The 15,460-nt window shown below is 37.5% G+C and overlaps 1 protein-coding gene across 1 annotated transcript in view; it reads right to left on the reverse strand.

Moving 5' to 3' along the window:
- Positions 1-15,460, reverse strand: part of AP3B1 (adaptor related protein complex 3 subunit beta 1) — a 258,639-nt gene that overhangs the window by 210,593 nt on the left and 32,586 nt on the right. Inside the window, exon 3 of the mRNA XM_090276405.1 lies at positions 3,739-3,813. Coding sequence (XP_090132531.1) covers positions 3,739-3,813 — 75 coding nt within the window. The remainder of the gene's footprint in view (positions 1-3,738; positions 3,814-15,460) is intronic.

Genomic DNA, 15,460 nt, shown 5'->3' on the forward strand with positions numbered 1-15,460 from the left:
CAAATGCACATTGAAGTTTCTCTCTCTCTTCTGCCCTCCCTTCCCCTATCTCTAAAAATAAATAAATAAAATCTTCAAATGAATAAATAAGTAAAAAGGTTAATATAACATAGCCATGAGAGATTTATCTGAGGAACAGAAAGGCTTAATAACTGAAAATCAATTCCAGTTACTCACCATATGAGAACAGAGAAAAATCATATGATAATTTTGATAGTTGTAGAAAAAGCATGACAAAATTCAAACTTCATTCATTATAAAAACTCTCAGCAAACTAAAGACAAACAATTTCTCAACATGATTACAGGCCTATAGCTATCATCACAATTAATGGTAAAAGACTCAAAGCTTTCTACATCAGAAAAAAGGCAAGGATTACCACTCTCATCATTCCTATTCAACATTGTAATGCAGGTGCAGTCAACGTAATATGACAAGAAAAAGAAACAGAATAGGAAAATTGTATTTGTACACAACATGATCATTTATGTAGCAAAGTCTAAGAATCTCTAAAATAGATATCAAAACTAGTAGTAAATTTAACAAGTACAGAATCTGTATGCTAGCAAGGACCAACTGGGAAATGAAATTTAAAAGATAACACCATTTGAAATAGCCTTTGAAACTACTAAAAACTAAATTTAACAGTATATGCAAAATCTGTATACCAAAAGTTACAGAATACTGCAAAGGGAAATTACAGAAGATCATGTTCATGGATTAAAAGAATATGGTGAAGATGGCAATTCTCCCCATATTGATCTATAAATTCATTGCCAACAATATCAACCTCAACAGGCTTTTGAAGATACGGGGATGCTGATTTTAACACATATGTAGAAAGGCAAAGGACCCAGATGAGCCAACAAGGCTGAAAACAGAACAAGACCAGACAGCTTCTCCTGCCTGACTTCAGGACTCACTGTGAGACCACAGTACACAAAACAGTGTGGTACAGGCAGAAGAAAGGACACACATATAGATCAGCAAAACAGAAAGAACTTCAAAAATATACCCACACTTATATGATCAAGAATTTTTCACAAAAGTGGCACAGTAATTCAATTAGAAAAAGATGTAGTCTTCTTAATAAATGATAGTAAAACAACTAAATATTGGGGGGGAGGGGTATGAAACTTAACTCATACCACACACACATGCAACCTACTTTGAAATGTTGTGCAGTAAAGAGAAAACATACCAAGCCAGAGATTGCTTTCCTTAGAAAGTCTGCTTACAAACTGGCCCTGACTGATATAATAAGTGTGGTTTACATACAAACAATATGATTTGCACTAAACATGTGCTCTCTTTCTGGAAGTCTGGAATTTATGTATATGCTAAGTAGTTAATCCCTATATGAACAGCCCCCAACAAAAGGCTTGGGTACTAAGTCTCTAGTGAGCTTTTCTAATGGACAATACTTCATACATTTTGTTACAACTGAAACTGGAAGAACTGATTGTCATTGGGAAAACCACTAAGAAAAGATTCTTGAAAGCTTGCATCTGGTTTCCTCTAGTCTTTTACTACCTCTCTTACTACCAGATTTTGTTATATATCTTTCTTTAATAAATCATGACTATGCGTGTGACTATATCCTGATTCCTATGAACCCACCCAGTGAATCACTGAATATGCAGGTCGTCTTGGGAAGCCAACAATGACATGGGTCATTGCCCTAAATGTCAGAGAGAAAACTATTCAACTTTTAGAACACACCAGGAGAAATCTTTATGACATTAGATTAGGCAAAAATTTCTTACACAGGTAAGAAAATCAATAAAATGGACTTTATCAAAATCAATGTTTGTGCTTTTAAAAGACATTAGAAAACAAAAAGAAAAAGCACAGAGCAGTAGAAAATAAATAGTAAAAAAACCATCTATCTGACGCATGGCTTGTATCAGAATATATAAAGAATGTTTACACTTTAATAATAAGACAAAAATATTAAAAAGAGGCTCAAGGCTTAACAAATATTTTATACAAGGTATATGACTGACCATCAAGATCATGAAAAAATGCTGAGCATCACTAAAAATCCAGAAAATGCAGTTAAAGGCACAATGAAGCTACCATAAAGTCTAACAAGATCAAGTAGTGGAGGGGATGTGAACTAACTGGAACTTTCATACATTGCTGGTTGGAAGGCAGACAGCCATTTTGGAAAACGATATAGCACTGAACTATTTCCTAAAAATTAAACATATACTTCCTAGAAAATGCAACTAATCTATTCCTGGATATTTAGCCAAGAAAAATGAAAATATATGCCCACACATAACATTTAATTCAATCCAATTATATTTCAACTGATAAATTTAAAAACTGTGAAATATACAGATTACAGCAAAAAGAAACAAAATGTGAATACACAAAACAGCATAGATGAACCTCAGTTTCCTAAGTAAAAAAAGTCAAACACAAGATTCCACAGTATATGATTCGATATATATGAAATCCTAGAATGACAAAACTATAGTAACAGAAAGTGGGTAACACAATACACAAAAATTAACTCAATGTGGATCATAGCCCTATATATAAAAGCTAAAACTATAAAATTCTTAGGAAAAAGACAAGTATAAATCTTCATGACCTTGGATTTAACATCAGTTTCTTAGATATGACATCTAAAGAATAAGCAAACAAAGAAAAAACAGACAAATTGCAATTCATCAAAATTAAAAATGTCCTTCAAAGGATACTACCAAAAAAATAAGAAGATAAACCACAGAATGGGAGAAAATATTTGCAACTCATAGATAAAAGTCTAGTATTTGGAAAAATAAAAAACTCTTACAAATAAACAATAAAAAGACAAACCAGTTATAAAATGGAGAAAGGATCTGATCAGACATTTTTCCAAAAATGTAAACCCGACCAATAGATGCTGAATAATTTTTTATGAGATAAATCAAAATTTCAAAAGTGGTAATGAAATGGACACCACTTCACAGTCTCTAGCATGTTTATAATCTAAGAGACAAACAATAACTTTTTTTTAAAAAGAGAAAAGTAACAACTGTTGGTGAGGATGTGGAAAAATGAAAACTTGAATACATTACCGATGGAAATGGAAATGCTGTACCTGTTGTGGAAAGCAATTTGGCAGTTCCTCAAAAAGTTAAACATAGTAAGTTAGCATATGACCTAACAATATCACTAAAAAGTATATACCTAAGAGAAATGAACACTTATGTCCACACAAAACCTTGTCCAGAATGTTTAGAGCAGCATTATTCAGCATTATTCAAACAGCAGCATAGCCAAAAAGTGGAAACAATCCAAATGTCAATCAACTGATAAATGAATAAACAAAGTGTAGTATATCTACACAATGGAATATTATCATGCAGTGAGGAGGAAGGAATAAGGAGGAAACCTTGAAAACATTGCACTAAGTGAAAGAAGCCAAACACAAAAGCCATATAGTATATGACTTTACTTATTTGAAATGCCCAGAACAGACAAATCCATAGGCAGAAAGGAGATAAATGGTTCCCAGAATCAAAAGGAGGACCAGGCATATTCCTTTATGCTAACAATGGGCAAATAGGAGGCATGTGTGCTGGCATTTTTACTTTCACACAGATACCACTACTTCCTAGGAGTCAACATACCCTCAACAAAAGTCTAGTAATACTTAAACATCTTATGTTGCATTTCAAGTAAGTAAAAGACATGATTCTTTCCAACAAAACAAATCATGAAAATTATGAAGGAAAACAGTACCTCAATATTTTTACTGGCCACATTCTTCACAACAGCAGGAAACAGTTCAGATGCATTTTTCCCTTTTGCAATCATCTGAAGAATAAAAGTGGAATATAGGGCTGAAAATTCTTTTAAAACATTTGAAAATAAAACACAAATTCCACATTACTTATTTAGAAGACTGAATCAGCAAATAAGCTATGGAATTAACAAGATGAACTCTTTGAGTCATCTTACTTATCCCAAATGTCTGCAGTAAAAAGCAAAGAACAATCTGTTTTGTGACAATATAAATATGGAAACATATAGACATATTAAGGAAGAAATATATAGTAGTTTAAGACATAATAAAATATTTATAATAGTTTCTCTGGCTAAAGGGGTTGTACTTTTTAAATATTTGTACCGTTTTTATGTTCCCAGTTCTTACATTAAAAATGTACTGTATTCGTGTTGCTGGTTCGATTCCTAGTCAGGGTACATTACTAGGTTGCTTGTCAGGTCCCCAGTTGGGGGCACATGAGAGACAACCACACAGTGATGTTTCTCTCCCTCTCTTCCTCCTTTCTCCTCTCTCTAAAAATAAATAAAGAAAGAAAGAAAGAAAAAAAAAAACGTACTGCATTTGCAATAGGGGTTGACGGGTGTGAGGAATAAACATTATTTTGAACAAAGTAATTCTTTTTCCCTTAGCTTTATTTCATAGGTTCCCTGACTTTGCCAACCATTAGTTTTCAAAGTTTCCTTCACCCAGTCCTCTTTCTCTGCCCACTACAGTTATGTATAAAACCATCTTTTTAGGCTATTCTACAATCTCTGAAACTCCTAAGATTTCATTCACTCTCATGAATTAACTTGAACCTCTACAGGGATCAATTCCACAGACTCCAGCCCTAACTCTGAGCCCTAGTTCTACTTCTGTAACTGGACATCATTAGATGACTCTCTCATTCCAAGCTTGCTGTCTAAAACCAAACTCATTTCTCGTGATAAAATGGTACTCTGCTAAAATTTCCTATTTCCACCAATTTCCCCAAAAATTATGATACTAAACTTTATACCAAACAATTATACCAAACATATCCAACAATTATGCCAAAAACCACAGAATTATCTTGGTCTCATAACGAGGACTTGTTGTGATTTCTTAGCACACTCAAGTTGATCCCTTCTTACTGCTACTATCCTAGCACAGGTCAGATTCACCTCACAAAGGACTTCCAACAGTCTCCTCCTCCTATTCATAATGTAAATCACTGACAGGTTAAGCCCTGCTCAAAGATTTCAAAAGCTCCTGACTGCCCAAGAGTTCACACGATTTCACTTAATGTTTAAATACCCTCACAATTTGCACTAATTAGGCTCATCAACCACTATTGTTCTACACCAATGCTATTATCAAAGTAAACTGATTTACTTACTTACTACTAGAATATGCTCCGGCTCCTCTATGCCTATACTCATACGAGGGGGAGCCCCCCAAAAAACGAATTTATATAAAAAACTGTGTATTAAAAGTCAATTGGGGTGAGACCAGGTGAAAAGGAAGGGTGGGCACAGGAGTCATACCATTTTTTTTTTTTTTTTTACAGATTTAATGTGTTTTATTGATTAAAATATTACATTTGTGCCACTTTCCCTTCCCTCTGCTCCCCTCCACCCGGTGGCCCCCTCCCTCCAGTTGTCCCCCCCTTTTAGATTATGTCCATTAGTTGTGCTTACAGTTCCTCCCAACCTCTCTCCGTCTATTCCATTCCCTCCTACCATGATCCCCAATTCCTATATCATCTCCCTCCCTCTCCCCACTCCCCCTCCCTGTTGGCCTCCCCCCACTATGTTTCCCTTACCCACAGTTCCTTTTCCACTCTCGTTGCCTGTTTCGTTTGCCTTTGTTTCATCTCCCTAGCTTCTGTTTTTTAAACCAGTCCCTTTAACTTCTCATATAACAGTGGTTTGGATCTAATGAACTCTTTCAGTTTTATTTTGTCCTGGAAACACTTTCTCTGTCCTTCTATTCTGAATGACAATTTCGCTGGATAGAGTATTCGTGGTTGTAGGTTTTGGATTTTCATTACTTTGAATATTTCTTGCCAGTCCCTTCTTGTCTGTAGGGTTTCCCTTGAGAAGTCAGCTGATAGTCTAATTGGGACCCCTTTGTACATAATTCTTTTCTTCTCTCTTGCTGCTTTTAAGATTCTCTCTTTATCTTTAATTTTTGACATTTTGATTATAATGTGTCTTGGAGTGGTTCTCCCTGGGTCCAGTCTCTTGGGAACTCTCCTTGCTTCCTGGACCTGCAAGTCTATTCCCTTCCCCAAGTCTGGGAAGTTCTCCTTTATTATATTTTCACTCAATTTTTCAAGTTCTAGTTCATCTTCCTCATTCTCTGGCAAACCAATGATTCTTATGTTGGGCCTTTTATAGCTGTCCCAGAGGTTTCTGATCCTCTCATTGTTGCTTGCCATTTCCTCTCGCTGCATTGGTTGACTGCTTGTTCCTTCTCCATATTCCAGTTTGTTGAAATGGACTCTGGATTCCTCACCATCTGTCTCGTATGTGGTTTTGTTCCTTTCGTTATGAAAGTTTTTCGCTTCTTTCATATCTTTTTCCTGCTCTTTTGTGAATTCTGTAAGCCACCTGATAACAATGGCCCAGAACTGAGCCTCTGACAGGTTTCTTATCTGTTCATCTGTCAGGTTCTCTATCTGCTGTCTGGTGAGTTGTGTCACCGGGATCTTTATATTTGTCTGCCACATTTTGACAGATGCGTTTTGTTTTCCTGGGCCGGCTGTCGGGGGTAGGGGGCAGTGCCTGCGTACGCGTCACAAATCAGCGACCGCCAGCGCCTGCCCGTCCGCGACCTATTTCGCAGCCCTGTGGTGCTTTCTGTGGGGGCGGGGGTCCAAGATGGATTCACACAGTTATTCAGCTAGGAGACCGGGATCCGTCCTCCCGCCCCCCTGGGCCTCACTGTTCAAGGCGATGCTGCGGCTGCTCCCCAGCGCCGGAGTCGGGCACGCCAGGGGCTTGATCGGAGTCGCCTGTCCGCGACCTATTTCGCAGCCCTGTGGTGCTTTCTGTGGGGGCGGGGGTCCAAGATGGATTCACACAGTTATTCAGCTAGGAGACCGGGATCCGTCCTCCCGCCCCCCTGGGCCTCACTGTTCAAGGCGATGCTGCGGCTGCTCCCCAGCGCCGGAGTCGGGCACGCCAGGGGCTTGGAGTGGAGCACGCCAGGGGCTTGATTGCCTCCAGGATTTTTCGCCGCCCCCGCCCCGCCGCTCCGCAAACAGCTTTGCCTTCTTTAACTCTTACCTGCCCAAATGGCACCGCTGGTTTATAACTTCATATGTTGGGCTTCCGTGTAGCTTTATTTTCTGGAATTTCTAGTTATCCTTTGTTTTGAAGTAGTTGTATTCCACTGTAGTTGTAGAGGGAGACCTAGCGTGTCCGTCTAAGCCTCCATCTTGGCCGGAAGTCTAGGAGTCATACCATTTTTGGTTAAAAACTGCTAAACATTCAGTCGGTGTGGGCAGGTACACTTGTAAAATCACCCATCATGAAATGGGCAAATGTGCTGAGTCTTCAAAATAAATTCATTGAAGCCGAACACAGCCTCTCACAATACCAGCTGGTACACCAATACAGATGGGTTCCTAGAACACTCACCTAGTGGGGGAAGCCTGTACTACAAGGGCACTGCACCTTCCGAAGATGAGTCTAGTTTTCTTATGGGTCCCCTTTGTGTCATGCTCCCAACCCAATTCTTTTTACTTTTCTGAGTTCTAACCTTCTATCTCAAGTATAATCAAATTCTAATCATTCCTCCTGGCTAAAGCCATCTCCTGACATCTAGCTCATTATAGCATCCAAGACTAATTTCCTCTAGAATTTGTTAAATCTTCACTTTTCATTTGAATTTCTAATGTACTTTTATTTTCATTTATTTCTGTATTCTTCCTTCACTCTCATTCTCAGAATATATCTTTATGTATTTTAACTCCAGACTTTGGTAGCCACAAAATAAAGTTTTTAAGTAAAGGATCATTTTTTGAAAAGGATTCTTTATGAATTACACACCATATCTAAAAAAACAATAAAAAATATATAAAGTATTCATTTTATAATTTACAACAAATGTTTAATAAATACTATGTGATATGGTATGTAATATATATACGCACATATATATATATATCTTACAATTTGATATTTTAAGCATTTTAATCCCAGGTAGCAGTTTCCCAGAAGACCTTATTACAAAACAGCTTTAAAATATTCCAACACAAGCTACTCTTTTCATATTCTATTTCCTTACCTGTGATATTATTCGAGTGTTTTATAAAATCTGTTGAGTAATACAAAGGTTCACAAAATGCTGCAGCTAAAAGATCTTTATATGATTTTTATACCCCTCTCAATTTCCTCATCTGTAAAATAGGGAGAGGGATTAAATGCTCTGTAGGCCCCTTTAGTTATTCAATGATTACCTAAAGTCACAGAGAAGGAAAACTCTGACTCCAAAAAACCTCCGCTGCCTTGCGGCATACCTCTTCAGGGGAAAGGCTAGGGGAGTAAACCCCGACAGAAAATCCGGAGCCGGAGTCCCTAAGGCGGTTTGACGTTGTAGTCAACACCGGCAACTCCTGCGGCGCACCTGAAGCCAAGCTGTATTGACTCCGTCTTTCCCTTGGACCCTTCAGCTGCGAAGAGAGGGGGAGTCTGCTGCATGGGCAACAGCAGACCCTCCATATCACCCTGCCCAGGCTCTGTAGCTTCAGCTTCACTGGAGAGGACACTCCAGCGTCATCACAAGATGTCGATTCAACACGGGAGGAGACAGATACCGTGTCACTCCTGAGTTGGACTGCACAGTCATTCTCGGCGGTGCAGATAGACTCTTAAGAAGCTACACCATCGTCTCTCGAGATGGACGGCTGCCTACGACCTAAAGTCAGAGATCCAGTCCTATTATATCCAATTCTAAGCCTTCCTCAATTCTGTTCTACTGAATGCCATTTGAAAGGATGTTAATGCCTGAGAGAAGGAGAAAAAAAAAAAAAACCTGTAGTCAAATTCATTCAATAAATATTGCCTGCCCAGGCTGGTGAAGCTCAATGCATTGAGCGCCAGCCTGCAAACCAAAAGGTAGCCAGCGGAATTTCCCATCAGGGCACACACATGGGTTGCAGGCTAGGTCCCCATCTGGGTGCATGTGAGAGGCAACCGATTGATGCTTCGGTCCCTCTCTTTCTTCCTCCCTTCCCCTCTCTCTCTAAAAAATAATGTGTTAAATAAATAAATAAATAAATAAAGTGTGTGTGTGTACACACATGAGCATGGACGCACACACACACATATTTCCTGAGAGGACACTACATGACAGGGACCATTCAAGGCTTTGAGGATACAACCAAGAACAAAACAAATTCCTTGCCCATTGGAGCTTGCTTACCTTCTATTGGGGATGAGAGACACTAAACAAATATAATATGTGAAGTGATAAAAGAGAGTACTACGGAGTAAAATAAAGGTACACTTGGGAAAACAATGATCTACCCATTAGTTACCACTTGGGGGAATAAGACAATATAGGATAGTCCCTTCCCTATCATAACTTATCACTGAATCATAAGTGGCCCTAGTATTAACTACTACTGAAGTATAAGAGGAACACCTATTTAAGTCCTTTACACACTTAATTGGATTTTTTAATTTGCTGAGTTGTATGATTTTTAAAATATATTCTAGACATTAATTCCTTTTCAGACACATGATTTGAAAATATCTTAACCCATTCTGTGGTTCTGTGGGCTGCCTTTTCATGCCATTTATGGTGTCACTTGATGCATTGACATTTTAAATTTTAATAGAGTACAAATATCTATATTTTCTTCTGTTGCTCACCTTTTGGAGTTGTATCTAAGAATCCTTGACAACCAATGTCATGAAGCTTTTTCCCTGTGTTTTCTTCTGAGTTATATAGTTTTAGCTCTTATATTTATGTCTGTGATTCATTTTGACTTTACATATGGTATAAGATATGGATCTATATTCATTCTCTTATTTGTGGATATTTGTTGAAAAGACTATCCTTTCCCATTAAATGGTCTTGCACGCTCACTGAAAATCTTTTCACATATATGTTAGGTTTTATTTCTGGATTCTCTACTGTGTATATATCTGTCTTTATGCTAGTACTACATTGATTTGGTTACTGTAGCTTTGTAGTAAGTTTTCAAATCAGGAACTGTGAGACTTCTACCTTTGTCCTTTTTCAAGATTGTTTTGGCTATTGAGGGTCCATATGAATTTTAAGATAGACTTTCCTATTTTTGCAAAAAAAAAAAAAATCATTGGTATTTTTATAGGAATTGCATGGAATACAAAGATCATTTTGGGGGTACTGACATCTTAACAACATTAAGTCTTTTAATACATGAACAAAGAACATCTTTCCATTTATTAATGTTTTCTTTAATTTCTTTCAGCAACATTTTGCAAATTTCAATGTATGTCTTTTGCCTCCTTGGTTAAGTTTATTCCCAGGCATTTTATGCTTTTTGATGCTATTGTAAATGAGACAGCTTTCTAAATTTCCTTTTGAACTCAGTGTACAGACACAACTAATTTTTATGAGTTGATTATGCACCATGCAACTTTGCTGAATTTGTTTATTAGTTCTAAAAGGCTTTGGTGGAATCTTCAGGGTTTTCTAAATATAAAATCAGGTTGTCTGTAAACAAGGATAATTTTACTTCTTCTATTTCAAATTAGATGTCTTTTATTTCTTTTTATTGCCTAACTACCCTGGCTAAAACATCCAATACTATGTTGAATAAAAGTGGCAAAAGCAAGCATCCTTACCTGATTGTAGAGGAAAAGCTTTCAGTCTTTTACCATTGCGTATGATGTTAGGTAAGGGTTTTTCATATATGGCATATAATATGTTGAGGTAGCTTCCTTTTATTTCCAGTGTGCTGAGTGTTTTATCACAAAACAGCATTGAATTCAGTCAAACACTTGTTCTGTAATCAATTGAAATGATGTGTTCTTCCCCTTCCTTCTATAATGTGCTACATAACAATGATTGATTTTCATATGTTCTTCATATTTTTTTAAAGTATATTTTATTGATTATGCTATTACAGTTGTCCCACTTTTCTACCTTTGCCCCTCCCCCTCTGATAACCCCCCTCCCTTCCAGCAACCACACCCTTAGTTCATATCCATGGATCACACATGTAAGTTCTTTGACTTCTCCATTTCCTATACTATTCTTAACATACCCCTACTTTGTACCTACCAATTATCACAGGGGAACAATATTTAACATAATTTCTGTTGAGTTCAATTTTTCAGCTCTTTTAACTTACACAGGCATGCTGATTTCAAAATTGCACTTAGTTTTCTTCTAGCACATCAAGTTTTTCTGTACAGCTTATATTAATGTGACCACTCTAGGCTGGATTGAGCCTGGATCGAGGGAAGCGCTAGTGTGCTCCTATTGGCTGAGAGCAAACCTCCCTTGAGTGGGGAGGGGGTGAGGGATGACCATGGAGATCAGCGACAAGTTCATACTTGTCTAGGCTATTCAGTTACACATGAAACAGTGTGGTGAGAGGTTGTGTGCCGCTCTATATAGTGAATCGTATTCCGAAGTGTAGTCCGAGTTCTTGTCTGTATACAAGGAGTTAGCAGAATTTATTTTTTATTTACATACATATTTCCTTTCCTTCAGATCATGTCTGCCTCTGCTATTTCTCATCGTAAGTGCCTAAACAACCCTGATTCGTTTTGTTATATCTGTGGCAGTTTCACCATTTCCAAAGGACAATCATCAGTGCATTTGTCAGGCAAGCCTATTGTGCACATTTTAAAGTAAAACTTGGTGATTAAAATACGTTTTGGGCCCCTCACAAGGTGTGCAAGCAGAGTATCGAGAGTTTATGGATGTGGATGAAGGGAACATGTGATAAATTGCCATTTGGTATACCTATGGTTTGGCGAGACCCCAGAGATCATTCAAGTGACTGTTACTTTTGTATAGTGAAAACGTCACAATATAACAAGAAAAATAAATGCAAAATAGAGTATCCTAGTCTACCATCAGCTATATGCCCAGTGCCTCATTCAACTGAAATCCCAGTGCCAGTTTTCATTGAACTACCCTCTTTCAAAAGACAGGAGTATGGTGAAGAACTAAGTGACAGCAATGATAAAGATTTTGAAATTGAAGATGACTCAGTTTGTAAGGGATTTGATCAGCATGAGTTGAATGATTTGGCACACGATTTGGGACTATCCAAAAAGGATTCAGAACTCCTAGCATCAAGACTGCACCAGAAAAACTTGCTTGAAAAAGGAGTGAAGGCGTCCTAGTTTTGATCAAGAGAAAGTGCATTTCTGCAGTACTTTCAAAGTGACAGTGGCTTTGTGTATTGCCATAACATACATGGTTTAATGGAGGAATTGGGAATTTCAATCTAGAATGTAACTGAATGGCGACTGTTCATTAATAGCTCAAAGCAGAGCTTGAAGTGTGTCCTCCTCCACAATGGCAATTTATTTGGTGCAATGCCAACGGGCCATTCAGTTTGTTTTTGTGAAGAATGTGAAGACATAAAGAGAGTCACTGATCTGTTACAATATCACAAGCACAATTGGATCATCTGTGTTGACCTTAAAATGGGCTACTTCCTTCTTGGTCAGCAATGCAGATACACCAAGTATCCCTGTTTTCTGTGTATGTGGGATAGCAGAGCTCGGGAGAAGCATTGGGTGGAGTCAAATTGGCCTCCACAATCTGACCTCAAACCTGGTGATCCAAACATTCTACATGAGCCACTTGTTGACAGAAAGAACATCATATTCCCACCTCTTCACATAAAACTGGGTCTCATGAAGCAATCTGGGAAAGCTTTGCCAACTGAATGAGACTGTTTCAAGTACAGTAGTCCCTCTCTATATCACGGTTCACTTATTGTGGCCTCACTGTATCACGGGATTTTGTGGTACTGTACATGTATGTTTTTAAGTTCCGTAGGTTTAAGAGTGTAGAATATGTTTAAGAACATAAGTCATCATCATCATCGGCAGCCGTCCGTCTCGAGAGACGATGGTGTAGCTTCTTAAGAGTCTATCTGAACCGCCAAGAATGGTTGTGCAGTCCGACTCGGGAGTGACACGGTATCTGTCTCCTCCCGTGTTGAATCGACATCTTGCGATGACACTGGAGTGTCCTCTCCAGTGAAGCTGAAGCTACAGAGCCTGGGCAGGGTGATAGGGAGGGTCTGCTGTTGCCCATGCAGCAGACTCCCCCTCTCTTCGCAGCTGAAGGATCCAAGGGAAAGACGGAGTCAATACAGCTTGGCTTCAGGTGCGCCGCAGGAGTTGCCAGTGTTGACTACAACGTCAAACCGCCTTAGGGACTCCGGCTCCGGATTTTCTGTCGGGGTTTACTCCCTTAGCCTTTCCCCTGAAGGGGTATGCCGCAAGGCAGCGGAGGTTTTTTGGAGTCAGAGTTTTCCTTCTCTGATGTAAGAACATAAGTAGTGTTTATAAAAGTGTGGAAAAGGTTAATGAAAGTGGTAAAGGTTAATAAGGGACTGGGAACAGTTTATAAGTGTGTGGGAAGGGTTTATAAAGCCTTAAAATATATATAAATACTAAAATAAATGTAAGGTTCCTACTTTGCGGATTTTCACCTATCATGGAGGTGTCTAGAATGTAATATCTGCGATAAGTGAGAGAATACTGTTGCTCATTTTAGCATTCCCTAGCCTATCGTTTGAAAAGATAAAATACCTTAATATGTATGTTTGGTAACAGAACTTTACTATTTGTACACAATTTGACTTACAGTAATAATATATAGCCTTTATATGAATAAAATAACTCTAAATAAACAGTCTATTCAGGTTATTTCTTTATTTTCCTTTGTATGTACATCTTGTATGATTTGGGGGACAAAGGAAGGGTATCCTGTACCTTCAAAAGTTGACATGATAGAGAAAAACTGGTGTCATTTTAGGATCCAAATGCCAAAAGTTAGTTAAAAACGAGTGTCAGATCTAACTCAGTGAAAACTATGTTCCCAGGTGCTATGCTTCTTAATCCTGCACTTTTTTCCCTGTTCTCCCCCTTCCCCCTTCCAGTTAATAACCCTCCAAATGATCTCCATATCTTGGAATGTGTTCCTATTCTGGTTGCTTGCATAGTTTAATTTTGTTTCTGTTCTTTTAGATTCAGTTGTTAATAATTGTGAGTTTGTTGTCATTTTAATGTTCATAGTTTTGATCTTTCTTTTTTTCCTAAATAAATCATTTTAACATTTCATGTAATAATGGCTGGGTGATGATGAATTACTTCAGCTTTATCTTGTCTGGGAAGCACTTTATCTGCCCTTCCATTCTAAACGATAGCTTTGCTGGATAGAATAATCTTGGTTGTAGGTCCTTGCTTTTCATCACATTGAATACTCCTTGCCAGTCTTTTCTTACCTCCAAAGTTTCTTTTGAGAAATCAGAAGATAGTCTTATGGGAGCTCCTTTGTAGGTAACTCTCTGCTTTTCTCTTGCTGCTTTTAAGATTCTCTCTTTATCTTTAACCTTTGGCATTTTAATTATGCTATGTCTTGGTGTGGTCCTCTTTGGGTCCAATTTGTTTGGGACTTGTCTGTGCTTCCTGGACTTGTATGTCTATTTCCTTCATCAAATTGGAAGTTCAATTTTTTGGCAGTTCTGGGTGTGTTTTGTTTTGAAGTTAGTTGTAATTCTTCTGTTGTTGCACAAGGAGTCAAAGTATGTCTACCTATGCCTCCGTCTTGACAGGAAGTCCTTCTCATATTCTTTTAAAAATATTAAATAATAATCTAAATAAAAAATCCACATTATATTTTTACAATAAGAAAGGAAAATAGGAGAAACTGTGCTTAATTTCCTAACAGTCTTAAGTTACTTCATTTTTCACAACAGTTCAAAATGTTTCATTTATAAATAAATTCTGGTTAATTCACAGGTGAAAAAAAGATCTTATAAAGTTTCAGAGCCAATTGCAACTCTTAGGAATCAAGAACCATGAGAAAATGAAGAAACAGAAAATGAACCAACCTTTGATTTATGTCCCAGAAAGTACAGTGGAGCAAAACTCACAGAAAACCCACTAAGGTTCTGTAGGCATTATATCATTAGCAAAATCTCAGAGCTGCTTTTAGTAACTGGTCCTGATATATAACAACACAGCAGAAAAACCTTGGCCCTTTAAACAATTTCCAACCCAAGAACAACAACAACAAAGAAAAGATGCCAACATCAGCCATAAGTTGAATCTTTTACTTTAAAATATACACACAACTGAAGCATTTTTGTTAAAGGTAGAAAGAACAAGGAATAAGCAATGTCTACAAAGATTAGACTAAAATGCTTATTATAATCATTAACCTAAAACAGTAATAATCATGTATATTATTAGTTCCTTCTTCTTATATGGACTTTCTCAAATTTTTTTACAACAATAATGTGAGACTTTTATTTGACCTTTTTAAAAAAATATTGAACCAAAATATCTGGAGTTCTGAAATTACTTTTAGGGACAGTAATATCCAACCAAATACCATGTCACATGTATGGCTGTGAAACAATATATATCCATAACTCTAGGAGTTTTAAGTATCTTATCAAAGAAAGATTCACAGTTGCTCATTATCTTATAATTACAAAAACAAGTGAACTAATCTAAG

This window comes from Furipterus horrens, unplaced genomic scaffold, assembly GCF_987537825.1.
Source record: "Furipterus horrens unplaced genomic scaffold, mFurHor1.1.pri manual_scaffold_5, whole genome shotgun sequence".
NCBI lineage: Eukaryota > Metazoa > Chordata > Mammalia > Chiroptera > Furipteridae > Furipterus > Furipterus horrens.